Below are 27,001 nucleotides of genomic sequence, written 5' to 3' on the forward strand. Positions count from 1 at the left end.
TTAAATAAAAAGGCAAGGGGAGCTCGGCACTTTCAAGGGAGACATTTACAAAAAATAATAATAAAATCCTGCACAACAGAAAAAGGAACTTTTAAATCAAATCATGTAGGGCCCTTCACACTATGTGCATTGGAATGAAATGGCTCCATTAATTCTAAATGGTACCCCAACACACCTTTTCAATGCATTAGGATTTTTTCTTTTAAGCTTGGCTTAAATACAGCAGCAAAACACCAATCTGATTCAGTTATATTTCTTTTTTGTTAGTTTTAGCAGCGACTCATGCTTGTTTATCATGCGGTAACATACTTGCTTTGACAGATAGAAGTTGGTCAGGAGTTTGCTGAGGCTGTCCATGCTGATGCAAAACTCTCCTGCCAGTGGCCAATGGTGTAAAATTGCCCAGCAGCAAGACATTTTTAATGAGGGACAATTGGCCAAAATGTGCTAGAGCCAAAGGGTACAGGTTTTTTACTATTAAAATTAAGAGACTGCAGCTATTACAGCAGTATAAAATCGTCCAGAAGCAGGACAATTTTATTGAGCCAGTCTAGACCCAAAACTAAAAGAGGCAAAGAGCACAGGTTGAGGTTTTACTATATACTGTATATTAAGATACAGCAACTGATACAGCAGTGTATAATTGGCCAGCAGCAAGACAGTTTTGCCAGGCATAATACGCCTAACCGATGTATGCCTAACTTTTATTTTTACTATAGTGATGGGGGAGTGCATTGAACGTAAGTGATATAAGTTCCGGTATTTTAAGTAGACACCTATTTTTACACTTTATTCTTTCATATGATGTAGCCCTGTGCTGCTAACAATGGGCAGCTCGAAGAATAGATTTTTTTAGAACAGATTTTTGAAGCAAATAAAAAAAAGTTAAAAAAAGACCCTATTAAGATAAAACGAAAACCAATATACCCCCCAAAATGTAATTCCCCCAAACAAATACCTATTTTTTTTTTAAAAAAGGAAGCCTTTCAGCAAAAAAAACCCACAAAAGTTGCTATAGATTGGATGACAGCTAAAAGTCACCGCTAACCTCAACCACAAAATAAATTTAAAAACGAAAAGCCCCTAATAATAAGAATAGACAAACTCCAGAAGGAAGGACAGTGTCATCACCAATTCAGAGATGATTTGAGGATCTTCAGCTGAGTGATACACAAATAAGATACATTTTAGGTAATAGTTATGGTTACTTATATTTGATCGTATGTACCCAATATTTTTATGTCGAGCACAGATTTTATCTATTTAAGTGTCTGTAACCACTCACCACTCTATCACCACTCTATCATTATGTAATAAAAAAGAGATTTGCTTACATAGGATCACTGAGAGCTCAGCTGATACCTTTATGTTGTAGCCACTCATTTCTGATAAAATAATATGCATGTCTATTAGTTGTCATGAGACTGATTGTTAGGTAGGTGTAAGACTCATTGTCGGGCAGGTCTGTACAGACACACAAGGAGAATGTGTGTTCTGGCCTGTCTGGCCTCAAAGACAGGTGCTTTGACCAGACCAATGCCTGACGGAAAGTAAATGGGTCACTGCCATGCTCATAGGGAGACACTGGTTGAAAAGGCAGACAGAATGTATAGCCCAAGTTGGGCAACTAAGGCCTAAGGCTGAATTTATATTGCTCTGTGATATGCTAAGAACCCCTATACACCAATACCAATAACACCAATATGCCGCAAAGAAGTACATGTACTTGTTTGGGCGTCAGCCGTTTTGTAGGGCGTTCAGACGGGCGGAAATACGGAAAGGTGTGAACCATACCCATAGAAAACAATGGGATTTTCATGGTTGTACGTTTTGTAGAGCGTTCATAGAGCGTTGAACGCGCGACAAAACGGAAAGGTGTGAACGGGGCCTTAGTATATTTACTTTTCAAGTCAAATGTAATCTTAGAAAAATACTGTATTATGGCCACTTGATGGCGTTGAGCAGCATAGGAATTAAATGCTTAAATCTACCTTCTATGCTCCCACGGACATCGGCGAGCATGCACTGTGACATTGTGGGAGCATACACATCAGGCACGTGATATCACTTGTTTAGTGCTTGGGAGGGGAGGGGAGGAGAAAGCGCCTGATGGGAGATTTGAGGGGGAGGATTCCCTGGGGCTAGTTCCCTGCTGGTGGCCTGGAGGTGAGGGTTTAGGAGAAGAAAAGTATGGCCCACAATATAAAGAATATTTTTTAAATATCTATATGAATGTTATATATTATTTGCAGACTTGAGGATGGACATAGATAATTTGGCACCTGGGAGTGGACAGTGACTAAGCCAGGGAGGATCATAATTAAAAACACAATTGTGTTGGATGATGGGGGTCATCCTTTGTGACCTAATTTGCCTTTTTGTTCTTTGACAAAGGTGAGTAACGGAGACTATGATTATGAGTTATTATATAGATCATTTATATAGGATTAGCTATTTGTATACTTATGAGATCATCATTATTATCATTATAGCCCCCTAACTCTCGAAGCATGTGGTTCTTTTTCCTGTTCCTCTCTTACCCTTGAATAATAAGTCATATAATTTGAGATCCAGATAATTATAGGTTTGAGGAATGGGATGTGGAAAAGGGTTTGATATACTTTTCTCACTGATTGCTCACTGATTTCCTCTCTTTATGATCATCAGATTGGTTTTTCCTTTCCTGAAGAATCTACTGGGGCCCTCTAGAGTTCTAAGAAAGGTCATGTGATGGTAAGGGTAAGCTACTGATTTTAGTTTTAATTGATTACGAAATTTGATGAGAGATTAATGTAAGTCAGAAGTTTATTTTTGCACAAATGATATATATAAAATATAGATGCATTATGATATACTGCGATTGTTAAGGGCTTATGCTGTATTATATATCATAGATGTCCATTGTATGCCATAGACATCTACCTTGTCCCTGAAGAAGTAAATTCATTCATGAAACATGTTGGACTCCTTCTGGCATTCCTATAATAATATTGAGACAGGCAAAATGGTGTGTTTTGATTTCATTCATTATGTGGGGGGTGAGGCAATGGTGGAAAGTGGTATTGAATGTATATATTAAGGGAGATTTTAATGTTTTGAATAAAATGAACTGTTGTTACAAAAAAGGGGGGGGGGTCAAGATTGTGATGATTGTGCCTTATAAGTCCCAAAAAATATCAGGAAAAATTAACTATATAGTGGGGATCTGGTATCTCTAGGATTTAATCTGTACTTACCATATGTTGAAGTTATGAAATATAAGAGAATTATCACCCCCTTTATTTCCTGAAAATCTTTGCCACTCACCACTATGATGTGTCGTCATACTGCACAACTCAGAGCTCACATCCTCTTCTCTCAGCTGGGCAGGTCACACTCCTAATCCGAATCTCTTCTTCTACATGTCTGACTAGATGAATACAGAGCACGGATGACATAATCACTCTTAACTAGAAGAAAATCTTTCAATGATAAAAAAGAGATGACTGAAGACAAGATAAATAATGCTGATATCACAAGAGTCCCTGGGCAGTACAGGCAATGTAATTCTCACCTACAGAAATAGGACAGAATTGCGGGGACAAGTACATTAAAAAAAGGTATTTATGAAAATCAAAAAAGAAAGAATATGTGGTTATGTAAGGGAAAAGAAGGACAAATAAATAAAAGCTCAACATGAGGGTGAAGGTCCGGTTTCCAGTATCAGTATTTAGTATCTGCGAGTACCGGGAAAAAAAATCAGTACCGGGTATTGGTGCATCCCTAATAGATACCCTTTAAAGTAGATAAATTAACCCTTGGAGTGGGAAAACCCCTGCACTGCTAGGGTTAAGTGCTCTTTTTGTCTAGAGTCCAAAATAACAAAGAAATACCCACCTGAACCTCAGACCTGGCTGTCTGCTAGATTCATCCCTGCAACCTTTCTCCCCCTCCGCCCCGCCGGTCTAAGAGCCAGTCATCACATCCAATACACTCTATTGCATTAAGGCAGCTCAATTTTTTTAGAATGAGCTACCAATACATCACAGCACATTGATATTTGGACATTCCCTTTTTTTAATTGCAGTGCACCACAACGCACAGATGCCTCACATTGTCTACGAACATTGGGGTGCCATTCGCAGTAACCTGCACTGCAATGCATCGCACTGTGCACCATGTGCAGGCACAACATTCTCTTGTATATGGGCCCATAAAGTAAACCAGTCATGAGTTACATATGAGAGCTACCATTGTTGACCTTCTGAAAATGCTAGTTGGTTGTTCTGCGGAAGCCACTACCTACAATAATTCCTAAATCACTGACTCCAAAACCAGGAGAAAACTGCATGTTCCACAATATTGATTCAAACGCATTGGGAGCCAGCATGACAGCCAGGCAACTAGCATTTTCAGGTAATTCTTCATGTTTCCTATGAGGTTTCTTTGAAACAATAATGGACTATAATCAGCCTTCCTCCAGGGCAGAAATGTCTGATAATAAAAAACAATAGATACACAGTGCGAGCTATTGCGGCTCGCAGCACCATTACAGCTGGTTCTAATAAAGAATTAGTATCACAGTATCTGGAATTGTGAGATTCTGGGAGAGTTTCACGGCTCGGTTTCCACAATGTCATAGGTAATTGGTTCATTAATTCAACAGGAAACTTGTAGGTGTCACTCGTTTTAATACATATTCAGCCTGAGCACAGAATGTGCTTCTCACCTACCTTCCATTATGGAAATGGGATTTGTACAACAGAACCCAATCTGGTATGAGATTTTTTCTTGTAATAAAAAACCCAATTGAAATGTGGTTGCTTGCCATTGGCAATAAGAGTATTTGTTAAAGCGGCTTTTCAGTAACATTAAGGGGCATATTTATCATGCAGTGAGTCTGACTTTCATCAAACTTCCCTGCAAGTGAATCATTCAGGTGCAAATGTTTTAAAGTGTTATAAATGATACAATAGACATGGTGTATTCATTTTCAAAAAATGCAGATTTGTCATATGAAAAGTAAGTACTTCCCTTTATTCACCACTTCAAATCCATGAAATTAGAATGTGATGTTTCAGATTAGCTGCCAATGATTAGAACGCAGGTGGAAAATTTTAACATACAGTTACAGATACCTAGGGCTGTCCCTAAGGTATTCACTGCCTGAGGCGATGTGCTGTCATTGGGTGGCAGGAGTTGCTGGCAGCGAATGGTCACTACAGAACTGTCAGCAGCCCTGTCCGGCATCCTGCCTAGAACTGTAGGATGCAAGCCAGAGCGTCCTGGCCCTGGCAACCGGTGACATTGGTGAGCAGGGTGGGAAGTTGCACAGAGCGTCACTGGTTGCAAAGAGCTCTTAACAACATGGGATGCTGTGGCCGCCCCATTTCCCCAATGAGGTGTCTCATTATAGGGACAGGGCTGCAAATACCCATCCTCAGTTAGATGGCTAGGCCCTCAATTAGTTAGTGAGGCAAAATGTATCATGAAATATACTGCAGTATAGAGAACAGAAACAACCGCGAAAATAATGCAGAATTAGCTGTTCTGATTTAAAAAGGCATGCTATATGCTTTTATGTAGATGTTCTGTGCACGTCATGTGTTTTTTTTCCGGCTGGTCAGATGTTGATGACTTCCTGTGAAATTGTTGTGATCTCAGATGTCCTCAGACTGGCTTGACTTTCTTTAGTTTTTCTTTCTTTGAGTTACTTTAGTCACCAATGTCACAATGCCACATAAAAATAGATATAAAAAAAGCAATTACAAATCAACCAAGAAGCCCTTTTGAATCACATTTGCCATTTTAAAATGTATCTTTGCACCCCATTGCAGGTCTTATTTAAACCTCATATCTAGAGTCTGGGGTTCTCTTTGAAATGAAATGTGGGAAGTCATAATCCCAAGATCAATACAGCTCTCAATCTTTAATGGTCCTCAGAAGGTTGAGGATGCCTATGATCTAGCAAGGGATTTAAAGGCTAAGCTTACTTTACTAATGTTTTTTTATATTAACACTTCACACTAACCGAGTTACACCCATATTTAAAGGAGAGTTTTCTCAATACTCAGACACTACAGCTGTCACACACCGTCTCTATACTGAGAGCTGAGGGATCATGTAATCACTGATTGCTAAGCTCACAGTCTTCTCCCTGTAGAGCAGTGTTTGTCAGTTACCGCCCCCTGCAGGGATTCCCCCGTCCCCTCTCTGTTCCTCCAGTGCTCATAAGAGGGGCAGACAGGGGAAGGGGCGGGCACAGCTGGCCCTGGCTCTAGAGAAGCTTCCTTCCAAGCTGCAACGCGGCTCTGTGCTATGAGCAAACAGTGGGTTGTAGCCCAATATATGCTGACTTTGGCCAAAAGAGAGATTTGGCTTTACTTCTCTTTTAAGGTGTAAAGGTGGCCATACATTGTATGATTTTCGTTCGAAATATTTAGTTTCTGGCACAAACCCTTGTTCAAATATGCCTGGACTTCCCCATCAAGCATAGTCAAGTGTCAATTTTGGGAATCGTTCGCTAGCCATACTAACCAACCAATTTGACGAACAACGGAAAAACATTTCTTTTTTGCATGTGCTGTGTTCTTGCAGAGGGTTGACGAACAAAAACACCACCAATTCATCAATGTGATGTACCATCAACAGTTCAACTTTCGTTCGAAGGACCATTCGTGTACAATTTCCCCCATTTCTTATCACACTTTTCTGTAGAATCTTTTTGACTAAAGATGTAATGTTTGCTTGTTCGAATATGTTGAAAAAGTCAATTTGTCACATGATTGTACAAACCTTCACTCTCAGAGTAGCCATGTTGAGAGATTTTTTGCAGTGGTAACTCACTAAACAGTGCTGTCATTGCCTAATTGCATGTAGCTTACCCCCTCGATTTTAAGGATTTAAAGTGACCCGAAACTCAGGGTTTAAATCTTGAAAATGCATTCAAGTACCTGAACTATTAACAAAAATGATTCTTATACAATAATCTCAATACAAATCAGTAAACTAAACATGAGATTGTAGTCCATCACAGGAGTGAGCTTGGAGCGGTGACTACTTTACAACACACACAGAGACCATGGGGAACAAAAGTAGCCACCCTCCAGAAGGAAGGACAGTGTCAGCACCAATTCAGAGATGATTTTAGGATCTGCAGCCGAATGATACACAAAAAAGCGAAATTTTTGTTAATAGTTAACTCATGAGTCTAGTGTCACTTTTAATTAAGCCCATCAGATGTTAAACACAGTGTAAGCTAACAATACTGCTGAAATAAAAGTACTGCCTGTGTCCCTCCAGAGCCCCCTGGAGTCCAGATCTAGACTGTAAGCCTGCTCCCACCATTCAACAGTCCGACATCAGAAGTTCTAGCTGCCACTTACTCTAAACCCTTGGTTCTCAACTGGTGGGTCGTGATCCAAATGTGGGTCACGGCCCCATGTTCATTGGGTTGCTGTATGTCTCCCTCTTTTCTAGATGAGAGCCTCCTCAGCCTCCCCCTAGCGCAGCACTGTCAGTTCCCGTGCCAAGCAGTCATTCGGAATATGCTGCCCAGTGCCGAGTGTCAGCTTAGGGTGGGATAGGATGGGGCTATGGCCGTGAGGGAGCTCCATTGATACACGCATTGCTTATAGCTCCCTCGTGCCCTATAGAGGTGCCTGGAGTAGAGTGACGTCACATTCTGGCTCCTGGCACCTCTACAGAGCACACAAGGGAGCTGTACAAGCAATGAACATATGGATGGAGCTCCGTCAAAGCACAGCAGCCCACATTGGACCCCAGGCTGAAGATCCACTCCAGTTCTCATAAGGTAGGGAGACTGGGTGAACCTTAAAAAAAGAAAAAAAAAATTAAACATTTGTTTGGAGTGTGTATATGCGTGTCAGAATGTCTGTGAGTGTGTGAGATTGTGTCTGTGGTTGTGTACGTATGTCAGTGTTTTTGAGGGCCTGTTCACACTAGTACAGTGCATTAATTGCACAGTCCTGCGCGATTAACGCATTGTACCACGCAATCACACCTACTACGTGTTCTGGTGTTGGAGGTATGTTGGGTTGCCATTCATTTGAAAAATACCCCAAACGCACCTCCCACCCACAGTTCAATAGCCCGCACCGGGATACGCAGTTCCGCAATGCCGTGCTTTCCCTTGCAGCGACTTAATGACCAAGGACAAGTGTGGGTCCTGGGGTTGCACAGGTTAAGAACCACTGCTTTAAGAAGGTCTCAGAATTGTTTTTACTCAGTTGCCAACTACTTGGCAATGGCCACTACTTGGGTGCCCCTTAATTAATGTGGTACTCCAATGCAAATAAGCCCCCCGGCAGACCACCACAACCAATGCCCCAGGGCTTGTAGGGAAGATGCCCATGACCGCATCGGCATGGGGACAAGGTGCCTTTCCCGGGGGGACCCTGGAAAAGCACCCTCTCAGTGCCAAGGGCATGTGGCCTGGTATGGCGGGGGGGCGCTTGCTCTTCCGCCCCACCCCCTTACCTGCCCTGCCAGGCCTATGCTTGGATCGAGGGTCTGGTTGGGAATTGTAGGGGGGACACCACACTTTTTCCCCCTATTTTGGGGGGTGGGGTTACTCCTTAAAATTTCTACCAGTCCTAAAGGGTCTTTTTTTTTTTACTTGGGGTCTCTCCTAACTTTCCTACCAGACCTAAAGGGTCTGGTATGGTTTGGGAGGGAGACCCCACGCTGCTTTTTTTACTAGATGTTTTATTATTGTCTTAACTTTTTTTTTTTACATTTATTTAAATTGTTTTTTAAAATGTTTTGGTTTTGTTTACATTTTTTTTATTCTCCTTGTTCCCTCTGAGGTAGCGTGCAGAATAGCTGGGCCAAATGCCACTTGGTGGCATTCGGCTATTCACTCACTGCCGTTTGGCCCCTATGTGAATGGCAGAAAGTGAACTGCTGGAGCTTCTGCTCAGCCGATCCAGATCTGAGCATGTTCGGCTGACCGAAGTCAATGTACTGCTGATTTTAGCCGATGTACGTCCAGCCGTACAGAGCCGAAGTGAAAAGCCGAACGTCGTTCACTTTGGCTCAGTTATTCACTCAGCTGCCTTTGGCAGCTGAATCAACAACCACCTTAGTATCTCTGAGTAGAATACAGTAGTCTCCTCAGGGATACTTTGTATCACTTCTGGAACACACAGCCAGCAACCAGTGTACAAAACACAGCAAACTGCGGCAAGCTCTGTGACGGGATAATCCCGTCATCAGTTGGGAACTGGTTATTTTAATTGCTGATTAAATCATCTACAATATATGCTGCTCCTCGATATTTAACATTTTAGTTTCCTAGAAAATCAGCTAGTCCCCTGAGCACTAGTTGTGATATCATGTTTAGGGTGGCTCCCCTCTCTTGCAGGTTCCCATGCAGCCACCCTTGTCTGTGCTGTTAAGCTGCTTGTGTTTCCACAAACACATGCACAGCAAGGCAATGCAATATTTTGTTCCCTGCTTCTTCATCCCTCCTCCCTTCTTCAAGCTAGTAGATGAATAGTGTGGAGACTGCACTGTCCCTTGTGATAATGTACAGGAAGTTCAGGGAAGCAGAGCCGGGGGAGTTGGAAGCAACTGTTTGGAGACAAGATAAGTGCTTGGGTGAAAACATAAATAAATACATAGCTGGGCAATTTATATTTGTTTTATTAAAAAACAAAGTTTCACAGTCTAATTCTACTTTAACCTAAGTTTTTCTAATATAGTCTGGATGTTTTTTTTACTTTCATTAAAACAGAATTCGGGGATTTTGTACGTTTGGATTCTGTAAAACAGAATTCCCCTCTCCAAACTGTTTTCTATAAATAAATGCCACAGTTGATGAAGAATGGGTGTACACGTGTACCTATAGGCTCATTATGTGTGCATTCAGCATACTGCTGACCATGATTTAGGAATGCAGAAGCATTTGCAGTCAGGTAGTGTGTGTAATGAGCGCATTGTACAGAGGAAAGGCTGTATGTCACTCCCTCCATTTCATGTGACCCATAACAGCCCTCCCCGGTCTGTAGTATACTAATCATGGCTGAGTGACAGAACACAAAAAATCTCACCCAGCTGCAGAGATCCTCCCACTATCATGCAGCCTCCTCTCTCATCATCGGTGGGTCACAGCTTATTTGCAGGCAGAAACCAACTTCAGATCAGCTACTCTCAACTTTTCCCAGCAGCTGAATCACAAATTCTCCCTCCTTCCAGAGCAGATCATATGGATGAGTAAAGTATAGCAGCCCAGACCTATCCGCGCAGATCTTCCCTTCAGTCCTCAACTGTCACTATGGACATCACATGGAGAGTTTTGCATCTCTTTCAGCTTTGCCTGATCTTTCATATTTGGCTGCTGAGCAACTGCCACTTGTACAACAACCGCTATGATGGGTAAGATACATATTTCATGGAAATGACTGAACACTGCTGCTTTTCATTTGTTTGCACTACTTTCTTAGGACAAGCTATTTCATATTGTATCAATAACGTATTAACTATGACCTAGTATCGCACATTTTGGCTGCCTCATGGCATATAACAGTATTTCTGATCATGACAAAAGGAAAAGTAAATGGTTGCTCTTCAAACAAACAACAATTTACCTACCACAATTGTAAATTCTTACTTTCAATGTATATGTTGTTTAATTTCAGCATTACACTAAAAAAATGTATTCCTCGAGCACTATTAATCCAAATAGTTTACAATGGGACCTTTTCCAGCATGCTAAATATTTTCAATAACATACATAATATATTTGTATTGCTTCTCAGTACTTATCACCCATATACTGGCCTGTTATCTCCATTGACACCCATATGACATGGGGTGATCGATGGAATCACTTACTTGCAACTTCAATCATTATATAAATATTGATAAATCAAGAAGATTATTCTCCTGTGTTGTTTATATAAGATGTTTTATTGAGGGAATGACACTAAGGCATGTTAGTGTATTGTGTTTCATAACTTTATGGTACTTGAGGGAATTAAGAGCATGACCTAAATCCTTAAGCTTTGTTAATTTGTTGATTTGCCATTTTTAAAATTGGTTGCGGTGTTACTAGGTCAAAAGACTAGAAGAACGAATGATTAGCTGACAAATGTAAAACACGATTCCTGTATATCTAAGATCTGCAGTACTGGTAACACTGAACATAGATTTAACTAAAGCACCGCGCAAACTGTTGGCGCTATATAAATCCTGTATAATAATAATAATTTATCTATAATTAGTTTGGAGCTCCTATTTCATTTAGAACCGAGAATCATGTAAAAAAAACTAACTATCCAAACAAGGCATTGACTCTCTAAGCGCTAAATAGATTGGAAAACATTTATAACAGGAAATGGGATCAAGTTTATTGAAAAAGTTAATAGAAGCAGATAAAGACCCAACAAACTTGGTTCCTCCTATGCTTTGGAGACTAGTGGAAGATTTATCAGCAACACATCTGCATTGCATGTGCATCTCTGTCCCCCAAAACGACCATAACCAAAGCATTACTCTCTCACAGCTGGACTCCTCAGTTATAAGTATTTTTCTACATTAATATCCACCCGGGGATGGTATCACCAACATGTGGCTGTGTAGTTACAATGCCAGTAAGGGGAAGTGGGAATTCTGGTAAATCTGCAGCACACGCTTCAAAAGTTTAACACAGTTCTATGTATGTAAACACAGAGAACAACTTGTGTAACATATGGAATGAACAGCCAATACAGACAGAGAACTCTTGTCTTTTGTGGTACAAAACAAGAAAACATATACTTAGCTTGCCATGTATAACAAACCACCCACAATAGAACAAAGCTACATTTTAGGAATGCACAGACTGACAAAAGGCTAACATAATATTCTAATATTCAACAAATATCAGCTATAATCTGATCTATGCCCAAAATAACAGCTCTGTCACATACATACAGTTAGTTAACCATCAATCACATTTTAATGTGCCATATAAAAAGTTTAAAAATATCAAAGGCTTTAAAGAACAACTCTGGCTAAAACATTGTTTTGGATGAAATAAACGGAAACTAATAATGTTTTCATTAGTTTCGTCATTTTTATTTTTGCTATTTCATATTCAGCCACCGGTACGTTCTGCGCATGCGCACCACCATCCTGGAGGCGGGGCACATGATGTTACATGACGCCGCATGTTCGCGGTGTCGGGTGACATCATATGCCTTTGGGGGAGCACAACTTTCTGTTCTTGCCTCGGGCACAAAAAGAGCTAGCTACGGCTCTGCTATTGGGCTAATTTTATTGTGCATTATGTCCACTGTCATTGACAATTACAGTGTGCCACTGTATTGGAAGTTAGCATTCCTGACAAAAAGTTGGTGCAGAACATATAGCTTTTGGCACCATGTGAAGGTACAATTCTTCATCTTTTCCATGCACAGGAATGTTATGTCTTTATCTCTGTGAAGCCCTGCCTCAAACCCCTATATGAAATGGAATTTAAAAATGGAAGTCGGTTTCTCTAGAGCCTGACATCTTGACAATTAAACCTTTGATTACCTTTTCAAAAACAAGCACTCAGCCAGTACAATCTAGTTAAACTCTCTAGTCTTTGACCTTAGTCTTTCACCTCAGGGTACAAAGTAGAAGAAACTTCTAAGGTGTTAACTAGAGTTCATAATACATGTCTTCTAACTATTTCTATCAATCATTTAAGTAGCACCTTCATGTCCCATGGCACTTTATGAAGTAAGAGATAGAAAGAGTAGTAGGTAATGCAAATAATACATGTAGAGTACATGTTTTCAAAGATAAGTGCATACAGATTCAAAGAAAAACATAGAAATTGAAATACAATAGAAACCATACTTACAAAAGGTTACAGTCTAGGTCAGTGGAGGTCAATTTCCTTAATGTAGGGGGTCAACTGTGGCCAGGACCGGATTTACTCTCCCTGCTGCCCCAGGGCCAGGTTCCTCAATGCGCCCACCTCAATGCCTCCCCCCCACCCATGGAGAATGCCAACCAGATAGTGGGGGCGGCAGGGTTAGTTTGAATTTTTTTATTTTTCCTTTAACTTTTTTTATCACTTTTTTACATTTTTATTTATCTTGTCATCTTTTACTTTTTGTATTTTTTATAATTTTTTTAACTTATTATTTTTTTGTATAGTTATTTTCTTATTATTTTTTTATAATTATTTTTTTACTTTTTTATTTTAATTATTATTATTTATTACTTTTTTTATTTTTATTTATTTAGTTTATCAATTTTTTTAACAAGCTCCTGTGTGAAAGCATTTGGAGGTCAAAGGTTCTCTTTATTGACCCTGTCACCTCAAATACAGGAGTTCTAGCACAGCACTGTGACAGGTGAGAGTGAAAGACTGCTCTCCCCTCTCACTGTTCACGTGGAGCGGCAGGGTTAGTTTGAACCCTAGATGGACAGGCTGCAGTCTTATTACAAGTGATCTTGGCGACATCGCCAAGATCACTTGTAAACAAACAAGTGGTTTCCCCGTTCTATATTTATATATATTCGTGCAAAGCAGGGCTAAATGTAGAAAAGAAATTACCACCCGGCGCCTGGAACTACATGTCCTGGGCATCAGGAGATTTCAAACTGCTGCCGCCCCCCTGCTCTCTGCCACCCCAAGGCTGAGGCTCGGTGGCTTTGTGGGGAATCACGCCCTGACTGTGGCCCTTGACATCATCAAAGGGTCACACATAATAAATAGTGAACTCAATTCTAAGAAAGCTGGCAGAGACTGCAGACATGCAGCAGGAGGTGATCAACAACTGTGAATATTCTATAGAAGTTGTCATGCTATAGGAGACCGTCATAAACTGAAGACACATTACAGATCTCAGCTTTTAAAACCCCTTTACAAATTGTTGCTTCCACATGTGTGCTCCCTACAGCGCCCTTAAAAATAAATTTATGCAGCGTATGACATTTCTGTCAGCAAGATACATTATAAAAGATCGGAGGGGGGAAAAAATGATAAAAAGAGTAACAAAGTTGGACAGTTACCTGAAAAAAAAATGTATATTACCAATCTGACCTGCAGTGCAATAAAATACAGAGCCCTGTACAAGCATATCAAATGCTGGAAATGGTAGTCTCCTTTTATCTGAAAGCAGGGACTGTTCACACAAAAAGAACCACATATGTTATCCATAGTCTCTAACAAGCAGTTTAATATCATTCCAGGTACTCTGCTTATACGTTATTTAAAGTAAAAAGGAGGAGGCTCCGACTCCCATGATTTTTATAACATTGCTTCTGAACAAAAGAGATGCTAAGTAAAAGTAACATAGCCTATGGAGGTATGTCTCCATAGACTATGTTAACTTATATTTTGCATCCCTTCAGTTCTAAAGTTTTTTGGTTTTTTTTGTAAAATCATGAGATGATGAGAACCTTAATGCTTTAGGTGTTTAGAAATTACTGGAAACAAAAGAAAACAAGGCAACCTGTACATTACAGCATTATCTCTTTCTGCCAGTGGCCTATGATTTTGGATGGGAGATGTGACCATTTAATCAATGGTTACATTTTAGCCTTTTGATATAGTTTCATAATCTGAGAGGTTACAGTCCAACCATAGACCAAATATAACTGAGCTTGAGGCTTTGTTAAAGGAGAACTATGAGGTGAGTGCTTTTCACTCATCCTCATTGTTCTAGCCGACCTGTGACAATGAGACTGTCACAGGTCGGCTCAGTAGATCGGGAAGTGAGCGAACACATACAGGCGTTTGCTCACTTCTCGATCCTGTCACGACAGAGAGCCGTGTCACTCACAGCTCCCTGCAGGGATTCCCCCTCCCCGCTCTGATCCTCCAGCGCTGACTGGCGGAACGGACAGGGGAGGGGGCGGGTACAGCGGACTCTGCCTCTAGATAGGCTGAGCCAGCTGTCACTCACGCAGCTGGGCGGATCCAGACATAATTGCCAAGATCCGTTTCAGCTGCGGCGTATCAGTATACCGCGAGCCGCAGCTCGCGGTATACTGAGCTTTGGGTAACGCAAGGGCGCTAGTTTGTGTCCTCGTGTTACCTTTCGGAGAACTATGAGGAAAAGCCCTAACCCCATAGTTCTCCTTAAAAGTGTATACACAAAAGTCATTGTTATTTATTACAGTAATTATTTCTGTTGGATCCTGCTATTATGTACTTTCATTGTCTAGTGACTGATATTATTGCTGCCATCAATAAAGCTGCCTGAAAAGCATTGGGCACACATTGCAGTAACAATAGCAAAAATAATCATGTCTGTAGAAGGTGTCCAATGTTTCTGGATAAATCAGCAATTAGTTTGTACAGTACATCAGGGTACAAAGCTGATAATGGTCAGTTCCTATGTATTCCACAATCTCCTCAGTATTGAATTGCAGAATTTGGCTACATTGTTTATAAGCCTGTGAGGTGTTGGATATGACCAAAACAGTTGCAAGCATGGATGCCATGTAGTATTAGGTTGCTCAGCTACCATCAGCATCTTTTTACAGTCCCCCATACTAAAGTGCTTCCGGATCTCAAGTATGCTGAATTATTCAATTCTGACACATGCTTGGGTCACACAAAGCCAACTCTCCCCTGCTTTATTGCAGTAAACAGCTCCGTTCATGAGGCAATAACCAGTGTTCCTTGAAAAAATTGTGGCATCCTATTACTTTACTAAACTTTTTTAAATGTAATGCAAACATCTCAATAAAGATAAAGTGGTTGTAACCCCCGCTGCCAAAAAAAAATGAAATTCTTCCAGTTTAGATTGTAAACTCTCACGAGCAGGGCTTTCCTACACCTCCTGTATTGAATTGTATTACTATTGAACTGCACTGCCTCCCTTTATTTCGTAAAGTGATACACAAACTGTTAGCACTGCAATAATAATAATAATATAATAATTATATTTTTAAAACTATGTGTGCCTTTAGTTTTTATTAAATAATTGAGTTGCTCTTCCTGGTTGGCGGTGGCAAAAATTCTGCAGGCTCATCCAGCTTCTGCAACGTTGCCCCTGCATTGTGCCCATGCTCTGGATCTCTAAAAACACTAAGGCCGTCTCTATGTGTAGCTTACCATGCTGATGTCACAGGGTAGACCAGAACATTTAATCCAGGGAGCGTTGCTGCCAGTGTAAAGCAGTCTGGTAGCACAAGTGACTCACTGCAGAGAGTAAAAGCCGAATAACAGTCATGTGACTGCTGAAAAAAAAGGATCAAAACGTTATTTATTCAACTATTTTTTTTGTCTGGTTTTAACATGGATTGCCCATTTATTGTGGGCCCTGCTAGAAAGGTTAGAGAAGTGATGAAGGATTACATATTCTTTAAACAATAGTCCCATGTTTTATTACCCCATAAAGCTGTCTAGGTCCTGCATACCTATTGTTATCTATGGACCACCCAAATAGAGATTGTGAGAGCTGATAATCAGAAAGGGAGAAGGATGTAGAGTGGCAAGTGTTGGTAATATGTGCTCAAATTGCATGACAGATCAAAGAACGCTTCCAGATTTTAAAGGGGGCTATACACTTGTAGATTATCGCTTGATTACTTTCGTGCCGTCATGGAACCCTCATTCGATTTCCGCTCGAATACCCCATTATGCATATGTCGATAATTGTTCGTTAGCAATACTAACTCACTGAATTTTGTCGATCGAAAGCGGATTTTGGTATGCGCATGTGCAGTGTTCATGTTGCGACTTTTTTTGTTATGAGAACGCCACTAATCCATCGATTTTCGTTTGATTCTAAAAAAGTTTTTCAGCCGGTCGAGAAAATTTGGCCAGAAGCACAGTAATTAACATTATTGGGTTTCCATCAACTGATCGATCATCGTTCCAAGCCATGATTGTGTTCGATTCCCGAACGAAAATCGAAGAGTGGGCTCGGTATCTATTACACTGGGAGTAATAATCAGCTACTTTCTTCCTGGTTTTTTATTCATTTAGAACAAACTGGGTTCACAGCTTTCCTAAAATATTGCAGGTAAAATAGTAAAGTAAATCACCGATTCAGTCCTGTTGCATTATTCAAGAAATTTATTTTATATATAGTATACTAGAAATAGCGCTAGCCTTTATGCATGGTGGTTATTTTGAAAAAGGGGGTAAATTGTTAACTATTGTTGTTTTGTGCATGTGCAATGTTTCATGCAAGATATTTCATTGCTATTCTGTGTACATGTGTTATGGAATAACTGTTATTTGATATAATGGTTATTAAAGCTAAAGTAGGCAGTGTAGCTGATACAGAACACATGTGATATGGGATATAATTCTAATTAGGGCAGTGGCCCCAAACAAGCCCACTGAGGTGGCCTCCTCAGGCGGCACTCATGGAGGCATGGTGGTGGGCGGCACTGAGGCAGGAGTGTCCATACTGGATACACCCTCCTATGTACAGCTCAGTAATGCTAAACCTGATAAAATCGCAGGCTCAGCTTTACTGAGCTCCCTACCTGGCCACTGCTCCTATCACAATGTCTCAGTTCCATTATTGCTTCCCTTCTTTAGAGAGGGTAGAGGAGACAGAGACTGCTGCTGAAGCCTGTTTCACTTTTAGTGCTGAACTTTTGGACTGTGTGCCAGGTGTCAGTGAGAAATGGTTAAGGGCGGCGGGGGGTGGTTGTCAGGAACCAGAGCACCTGCTGGTGGCACTCATGTACTTGGACCTGAAGTTCAAAAGTCCACCAGCGGGTTTGGGAGGGTATTTAGCCCCTCCTCAGGAAGTTCTCAAGCATTTTCTGTGTGCCCAATCCCAAATAATGACGTTTTGGTTTATTTGATGTTCAGCAGACAAGCCACTGTGTTTTAAGATCTTTGAAGCAAACAATAAACAGGAAGGAATCATCTTCCAAAAGTGAATATGACTCTAGGGGCAGCCGTAGCACACTATATCCTTTGAGATATTCAATGGAAATCAGTTTGAGGAGGCGGTTGAGGATAAACTTTCCATATTTTACTTCTTCAACAGGAGAGATTAATAGCATCTCATGGGCTGTAGAAGTGCTGAAGTTCCTAAATGTATGTATTTAGGCAATCACAGTTTATTCTTTGCATACACGCATTGCACAATTAATGTCATCCAGCTATATAAAGAACATTTTCCACACCAAAAAATACCCATGCAACGCTAACACTTCTAAAACTTCTCATAGTCCTGACACCCCGTGAATTAGAAGCAAGTGTCTGTTGTCTTTGGATAATAGATTTTGCAATGCATAAGGTTAATGTACCACACAGAACAAACCGCAACATAAACCCTAAACATGTCCCATTTTCAGTTTTGCTCCCTAACTCTTACCAGAAGTCATTAACAGACACTGATACTGACCTGCGCCTTTCAATTATACTTTAGAACATTGAGTGAGAAGACGTGAGAAGTAGCGTGTACTGTCATATCGCAATTGTACTGTTTGTGACCTAAACAAATCACAAAGATTTTTATGTCATGGCACAAAACAAGAGCAAACTACAAAGCATTGTGACTATGATGCCCACTAAGTCTCACCAGAAAATGAAACTTACTTTTCTCTAGCATGATCTTGCAGACGTTTGCTGATATCTGCCTCAGGCAAATTGGTGCAGTCTGGGTCACATAAATCATTTTATTCATATCTAATGAATTCCCTTCAGCCCGTGCTGCAGTTTTTTTAACATCCATAAGACAATTGTAAATTTAGCACTAGCCGTTACAAGCCGTTACAAGTGTTCAGTTACAGCTTGTAACTGTAAAGGAATTTTTATTAGTGATGAGTTTATTTGTTCTCTTAAAAGAAAAATATGTGTACATGTAGTGTGAGGAGTGGATATACAACACAATTGGCAGGTTTATGAGGAATGAAATGTTGTTGGTACTTGGCCCCAGCAATGTATGTAAAGGTCAAAGTGACTTGTTCCATAACTGACATTAACAACTAATGCAGCAAGTAATCATGAACAGTAAGATGTAAATAATAGATCCATAATAAGTACCATCCAGCATTCTGGTACAAAATGTACTAGCAGGAATGACAGGGACATCTAAGCATATTGACAATGCATGTTGACGAGACACTCTCCTCCCCTCAGACAAGTAAAGCCAGAGGAAAAAAAGCTGTCCTAGAGAGGCATCTGGGTGAGCATTTGGGTTCATTGGAACATGAGTTTCAGGTTCCAATGGAGACTGTACTCCATTTTGCTGGTGAAGCGTATCCAGTAAGGGCCCAATTGCCAGTTATCGGATAAGTCTTATATCTATGGATATCTTAATATTTCCAAACAATTGCAACAGAGAACACTTGAAAGGATCGGATCTTTAAAAATAAAGCGGGTTGGACAATTTCTCTCCATATTTATAGCTGGGAAAGCAAAGGTCAGTTAGAACCATGGTTCACTGACTATTAGAAGCCTCACCAATGGAGGTATATGTTCAGAGAAATCATATGAGGGTCTTCCTAGATAGATTTCCCATGTACGCTAAGTATGAGTTATTATTTATATAATGATAATGAATACCTGCTGTCCCCCTGTTGGAAAGCTCCTGCAGATATGACTCTTAACATATATGATCTTGCTAGACCAATGGCTGAGCTTGTTTTTATTAGAAATAACAGGTACACAGAGACAGGAAATTACCTCATAACCATATAGTTCTACACGAGAGAACCGTACATTATACAAGCATTAAAGAGATAACTTACTATACCACCTAGTGCAGAACACAGTATATTATGTGAGAATGTTGTAGCAACCATGTCTGTGTAAAGAGCATACTAACATCCTCTATTCTTTATTTCTAAATAATACAATATCTCCCTTTATTCTTTGCTGTGTAGGGATTGTGATTATTCTGAAATTTATCAGTGTAGTTTATGAAATAGAGCTACCATTTATGTACTATTGTGTGTGGAATGCAAAGCATCCCGGAATTCTGTTGCAGTTAAAGGCATAACATGTTATTAGTAAGTTACTCATACTGAGATACCAAAAACTTAGGCATAAGTGTCAGCTTCCTTCCCCCACCGCAGTCATGCTGGAATAGTGGTCTGTTATATGGCACAGTGAAAGGCTGTATTTTTCTGCATGTAAAGGGAAACTCAAACCTCTCCCCCCTACTTTTCCTCACAAACCAGTTGCATCATGTTAGAAGAAATAAAGTGTGTCTGAGACACGTTAGCGGTGATGGCGTATGACAGCTGTGAGCCTGGGGGCCATAATTATAGCTTAAGGGGCCTTCTCCTTTGCCCGACTGTATACGAGACAGGAGACATCATGCTATCTTACACAATATTGGCTATATTTATATATTAACAAGAATATATCTGCATTTTCATAGTCAGAATATCGTTATATTTGAGCAGAGTCAGCTGCATATATGACAGCTCTTTCCTACATTTAACAGGTAAATCAAAGTTTTATGGATTTGCCCTACGGTTTCAGTGAAATCATGTAGCACAAGGACATAACGTCTCAATAGAGTGTTATTTTTAACAAAGCAGTTTTGCTGCAACTATCAAGATCTATTGCATGGTCTGCAATGTCTTACCGTTAAACCTTAGCTGTTTTAACTGCAGAGAGGTTTATAAAGAAATATAATCTATTAAAGCATACTGAAACCCAAGAACAAATGTGTAATACATTGCTATATTGCAACTTACCCGTCCTTTTGTGGCTGCATAAGTTTTCTTTTTCCAGACTAAGTAAATATTCTACAAATATAAATATACATGTTGAACTAGCCAGAATCCAGTGTTCTTGTAACTCCCTGTGCACTGAACTAAAATCTGAAGCAATGTTTTGTGAACTACAAACCTCCACAGGGGTAGAGGTTTGCAGAACAAATCAAGAAAGCAACCTATGATGACAATTCTGCTTCTCCATTAGGGCAGTACAGTGAATGAGCGTTGTCACCCTAGGAAAGGAAGTGTGTTATTAGCAGGATCACCAGGGGAATATAAAGGGGAAAGTCTGATGAAAGTGAAGCAATGCAGCCACCATATCTAAGGGCTGGAAACCAAATACAAAGGAGGGGCAAGCAACGGCAGACCACATGTTTCCCTCGATAGAGATTTCCTTTAACATTCTATGCCAGAGCATTCAGGATTGCAAAATATTTGGTAAGAACGTCTTCCTTAATGATTTAATAAGTGTTACTTCCCTGCTTGTAATGCTAAAGGAGGGGTTAGTATAATTTTCCATATTTTATACATTTCTATTGCTCTATGTGGCAGCTTCTTCTCACTCCTCTTTTCCACCTTAACAAGCCCAGAATTCATCATTTTGGAACCATGTCAAGTGGAAAAGGGCTCAGTGCATGTTCTTCTTGTGGTCTGTGGCTATCGTATAACAATATCATGTATAATTGTGACACAATGTCATAAGAAGTATTCTGTGCAAAAGAAAATGATATTTATGCATGATAACAGTGCACATCAGAGATCTGGCTACTAATAGTTAATTTATGAAATGCAGCAGAGGGTGTTAGAAACAACAGAACCACCAATATGCATGGCTATCTCACCTGTTGTTTAAAGTGGCACTAAACACAGGAGTTAAACCTAAAAAATGCATTCAAGTACTTTAACTATTAACAACAATGTACATTATTTGTGTATCACTCGGCTGTAGATCTTCAAATCATCTCTGAATTGGTGCTGACACGGTCCTTCCTTCTGGATGATGATTACTTTTGTTTCCCATGGTCCCTGTGTGTGTTGTAAAGTAGCCACCGCTCCAAGCTTGCTCCGGCGATGGATTACAATCTTGCGTTTAATTTACTAATGTGTCCTGAGATTGGAGTCCATCAACAGACTGAGCCTAGAGCTGTGGCTACTTTACAGCACACACAGGGGCCATTGGAAACAAAAGTAGCCACCCTCCAGAAGGAAGGACAGTGTCAGCACCAATTCAGAGATTTGAGGATCTACAGCCGAGTGATACACAAATAAGATACATTTTTGTTATTAGTTAAGGTACTTGAATGTATTTTTACTCCTAAAATTTAACTCCTGAGTTTAGTGTCACTTTAAAGATACTTTTAACTACTAATTTATAATCTCCTCCTTACAAAAAGTACTTTTGACAAAGAATAGACCTTAATGTAGGCAGGTGTTGCTCTGCCACTGCTAATGAAGAATGACGCTGCCGCTCTCTCCCAGATTAACATGGCTAGGGAGTGATGCAGTGATCATAGGATTGCTCAATCACTTCCTGATTCAGTGGTAAACAAAGTGGTCACACCACTGTTGCCTACTATTGGCGCTAGGGACATTGTCATGGATTACAGGCACCATCTTTGTGTCTGATTAGACACAAAGTTCTCTTAATATCTGGATGGCCATCTTTGACATGAAGCCCATGATGCATTAGTTCTAGGCACCCTCAGTTTGGGTATGTTACAGAGGCAGACACATACCTGGTTGCAAGGGAAAGATAAGCCTAGCATTAGGGACATGTTCTTGTCAAGAAGGGATAGCTTAAGCTTATGAACATTGATGGATGTATCCCCTGCTGTTACCTGTGTATTGTGTGTTGTTCTGTGCCAGCGGGCACTGTCAGAACACACGAACGGTGCTGGCAGATGATTACCCTTTGTTTGAAGACTTTTCAACCAGCTCTTTTGCTCTTCTGATCATGAAGAACTAGTCAAAATTTACATCGTGTATGGCCAGCTTTAGGGATATTCCTGGACACCCTTGGATACAACCAGGCATCTGAGGAAAGGACATCAACTATTTTTGCAGCTATCTAAACTGGCATTGGAACAGCACACTTTTGTGAAGGTCACCATTGAGAAGCACACCCTCTTTTAAGTAAGCCCTCAATTATTGAACTGCCTTTTGACTAATGTATACAAGTGTCTCACTGAAAAAAGTAAAACTTTGAAGAAGGAAAATCACATTGTTGTAACTGATGATTATTAGCTACATAAAAGAATATTTAAAAGAGAAGCTGCCACCTGTTCCCTTTAAATCCTTTTAATCGCTGCCACACGGTTAGCCCAGCTCACACACCTAGATGTTAGACTATCAATTTTGAATATTAGCTAAATATTCAAGAACAACAGCATTCTAGGTACAAAAACAATCAATGATGACAGATAAATTGGGTGAATGGGTGAAAAATATCCATATCCATCATTCAGTCAGAAAATCCCTTATATTCTTTTCACAGTATTAAAGGCATTCTATGAATGGACGAGTGAAGATTGTGTCCATTTACAGAACACCTCATTCACCTTGTTCCTCTTGCTAGAGTTCAGCTTTATTTCTGGCCATTTGTAGGGCTAAAAAGCAAGCTATTGTTAAACAAAAGGCATGCAAAAACCAGACACTGCCATGGGGTACATATATCAAGGCCGAAAAAGTAAATAGAAGGTTCTCTCACGAACAAAAAATTGTTAGCTCCTCCAAACAGCTCCAACAATGTGAGCCCATTCTTTCATTCTGTGTTATTATTTCCTTTAAATTATTGGCTTTTCTGACATAGATGACCAGGGGCAAAGGCTATGCACTGCATTAGAGTTCCTTCCTCATTTGTGGTGGTGAACCTGCAAAGTTTTTTGCCAAAGGTTTGCAAATCACAAACATTATTGAATGTATCCAGTAATTTAGAACAATATCTTGCAGGGTGTTGCATTTTTTATGTTTTCCACAAGGATACCTAATTGGTAAGGTTCACTCCCATTCTTTTAGCCTCTGGCCATGAAGTGAAGAGAATCAATGTGAACAATGGTTTTAAGAGTACAGAAACTTCTTGAGAGGTTTCTCCCCAGTTTTCTGGGTCTTCACTGCTTTACCAGTATAAGACCAAATACACTGCCTTTCCAAAAAAAGTCACACACTCTATTATTTAATTGGACAGCCTTTAGCTTTGATTACGGCATTTATTTGTCATGTCATCGTTTACATAAGCTTATGCAATTATTTCCGTCCAAGTTGCATTCATTTTTCACCAAGATCTTGTAATGATGATAGGAGAGTCAGATCGCTGTGTAAAGTCTTCTCCAGCAGTCCGGTTATGGTCTGGACACTGTGGTGGCCAGTCCATGTGTGAAAATGATGTCTGAACCATTCTTTCACAATTTGAGCCCAATGAATCCTGGCATTGTTATCTTGGAATATGGCCATTGTGCCATCAGGGAAGAAAAAAATCAATTGATGGAAAAACCTGGTCATTCATATTCAGGTGGCAGCTAACTTCAAAGTAGACCTATTATTTAATGGAAGGCTCTGACCTATTTTCTTAGCTGAATCCTGGTGGTTACTTTTTCTTTCGGCAGGCAGTGTATTTAGATTGATGTACTGTAACTTTAAAAGTAGAGTGTGCAGCAAATGTGTTTAATAAATAGGGCACAAGTGTTGGCTAATCATTTATAATATATCTCACAGTAACTTATGAAGCTTGTTCTCTGAATATATATTATCAAAGTCTACTGTATACAGTATAAACATATGTTGTATACTTTCCTCTTTCTGCCTCTGTGCTGTGTGCTCCATATACGTGGCTTTCTGGCTGCTCTATCCCTGAAGAGTACTTCACACCTCAGAGAAATGTTTTTTTCAGATGCTGGCTCTTTCTCTCTCTGGGGAAGGAAGAACACTTTCCTCGCTCTTTTTCTTCCAAGTCATCAGAAAGCCAAAGCACTGACCGTGTGATCAGTTCATCACTTGATCTGCCTCCCTTGCATCTGATCCATTATAGGTTGTTATACTTTTACATATTTTGTACATAATCATTGTTTATTACGCTGACTTATAAAATGACCCTGTTCATTCCCAACACGGCAAATGGAAAAAGGCAATCTGACTTGCTAGAAACTTTTTTTAAAATGCATTGGTTACTTTACACCTAACTGCATTCCTGATTTATGCACCACACAAACAAATTTTTTGCCTGCAAGTCTCGTATTTAAAGGGTAGGTTCACTGAAAAATGTTTTGGTTGAAGCTGCAAAGTTGAAGGGTAAATGTGTAGATGTGCATAGTAAAGGAAAAAATATGTGCCTGCATGACAAAAGATGTCAACGTCTTAAAGTAGTTATTTCTACATTAAAACTCCACCACTGTAATATAAAAACAATTTTCTGCTATTGTTTGATACTTAAAGTGTATTTCCACTTTTGTAGTAAAATATGAGAAATCCCCCACTATATGTTTGTTATGTGCTCCCATTCACACAGCATACCCAAATATAAATGTAAAAATATTTCTTACCTTTCTAGCACCAATTTTTTGTCCAATAATGCAGTGCAACCCTAGTTTCTCTCCTACCCGCTGGGCGCTGCTCTTTGTCCTCTCGAACACCCGACAGCGCCCAGCGGGGAGGAGAGAATCTTTCAGGAGACGGGGAGGAGAGAGCTGCCACGGTGTCACATGATGCTGAGCAGGCAGCTCTCTCCTCCCCACCTCCTGAAAGTTTCTCTCTTCCCCACTGGGCGCTGCTCTGTGTGAGAGGGGACACAGAGCAGCGCCCAACGAAGAGGAAAGATACTAGGGATGCACTGCATTATTGGACAAAAAATGCTTCTTTCGGCATTTTGCCCAAAGTAAAATTTTTGGCCGAAATGTTTCGGCAGCCGAAATTTTGCTGTATCCCTGGTAAAGACTTGCTCCTAAAAAAACAACTGGAAGTGGAATGGACCTCGACTCTTTTCTACCTTTTCCACTTTCTTACCTCTTTCACCTTCCCCTTGACCTTGAGACACTATCCGATGTTGGATATAGTACTTAGTCACAGAGCTTCAACGTACAGAATGACACCACTGAGTCTAAAGTATTGATGAATCAACTACTGTACTGAGCTGTTTTCACCTACTTCCGATGCGATTTTTAGACGGGATATGCTTGCGATGACACGGAGTAGACCGTTTCTCAACGTGCCTTAAAGATTATATGTAACTGATTTTGCTTTCAATCACACTGTTTTGTTATATCTGATGTTTTCTTCAGCCAATAAAGAATTTGAAAAAAATAAAGCTGAATCTCCTAGACCCAAATGGCATTCGGGTTCCGAATTTCCAAATTGCATTCAGAAGCTCCCGAATGCTTTTCGGGTCTGGGAGCCATATACATATTCCCAAAAAAAACTGGGAGTGGAATGGATGGGGCCAGGTTGAGCTGGCAGTGCGGGGGAGGAGAGCTCAGCCTCCTGTGACAGGCGAGGAGTCAGGATGGTTTAATGTTTAAAGTGAACAGGTAAATACAGTATTGCTGATTTTTGCATATAAAACGCAATACAAATTGCATACCTACAAATGACAAATTATGCACAAATTAGGTAGTTTTCTTTCTTAAAAACAAAAAAACTTGTAACATGGAACTGTTTTTTACCTTTTCACAATTTTCAAAAGAGAGAACATGAAGTCTTCTTGACCATGTGCTACTGTGCTATTTGAGGACAACAGTGAACCATTGCATAAAACAGTGAATCATCTCACTATACAAAAAAAATGCATACATCAGAAACTTGCTGTCAGCTGCTGGGAACTGATTTTTAAGCACTAAATCTTTTATAATGTAATTTCACCAGTGACTTTAATACATGTTATTCCCGTCTACTGATTGTATGTAAACATATCTAACCACTACACTACAAATCTGGTGTCCTGTGGTTGAGTCTAGAATGTTTATATGTATAGAATGTCTAACTGAACCTATGTTGAGGTGAATGTTTATTGTATTTATTGGGATGATATGTTGAAATTGTTCAGTAGATGTTAAAATAGTTTCTGAGTCATCTCTTGTATCATAGTAAAGTTTGGAGATGATGCTTTGTTTATATGCAAAGACATCTCTTCTAGGTCATTTGAGTTTTGTAAAGGGAGTGCACAACATAGACAATACCATCTCCACATACAGTAAAACATAGGAGTTGGTTCACTGGCACCTACAAAACTGTGCACTCACTCAGGGCCGGATTTACTCCCCCTGCCGCCCCAAGGCCAGGTTCCACAATACGCCCCCCACGCCGCAAAGCCCCCCTCCCCATCAATTGAGAATGGCAACCAGATGGCAGGGCGGGGGGGCGTGTTGTGGAACCTGGCCTTGGG

The 27,001-nt window shown here is 40.2% G+C and overlaps 1 protein-coding gene across 1 annotated transcript in view; it reads left to right on the forward strand.

The window, feature by feature from the left end:
• Positions 1-10,091: 10,091 nt before the first annotated feature.
• The window catches only part of CPA6 (carboxypeptidase A6), a 106,569-nt gene continuing 89,659 nt past the window's right edge, over positions 10,092-27,001 (forward strand). The window contains exon 1 of the mRNA XM_018554225.1: positions 10,092-10,377. Coding sequence (XP_018409727.1) covers positions 10,277-10,377 — 101 coding nt within the window. The 5' untranslated portion in view covers positions 10,092-10,276. The remainder of the gene's footprint in view (positions 10,378-27,001) is intronic.

Source organism: Nanorana parkeri, unplaced genomic scaffold (genome assembly GCF_000935625.1).
Source record: "Nanorana parkeri isolate BGI_ZX_2015 unplaced genomic scaffold, ASM93562v1 scaffold147, whole genome shotgun sequence".
Taxonomy (NCBI): domain Eukaryota; kingdom Metazoa; phylum Chordata; class Amphibia; order Anura; family Dicroglossidae; genus Nanorana; species Nanorana parkeri.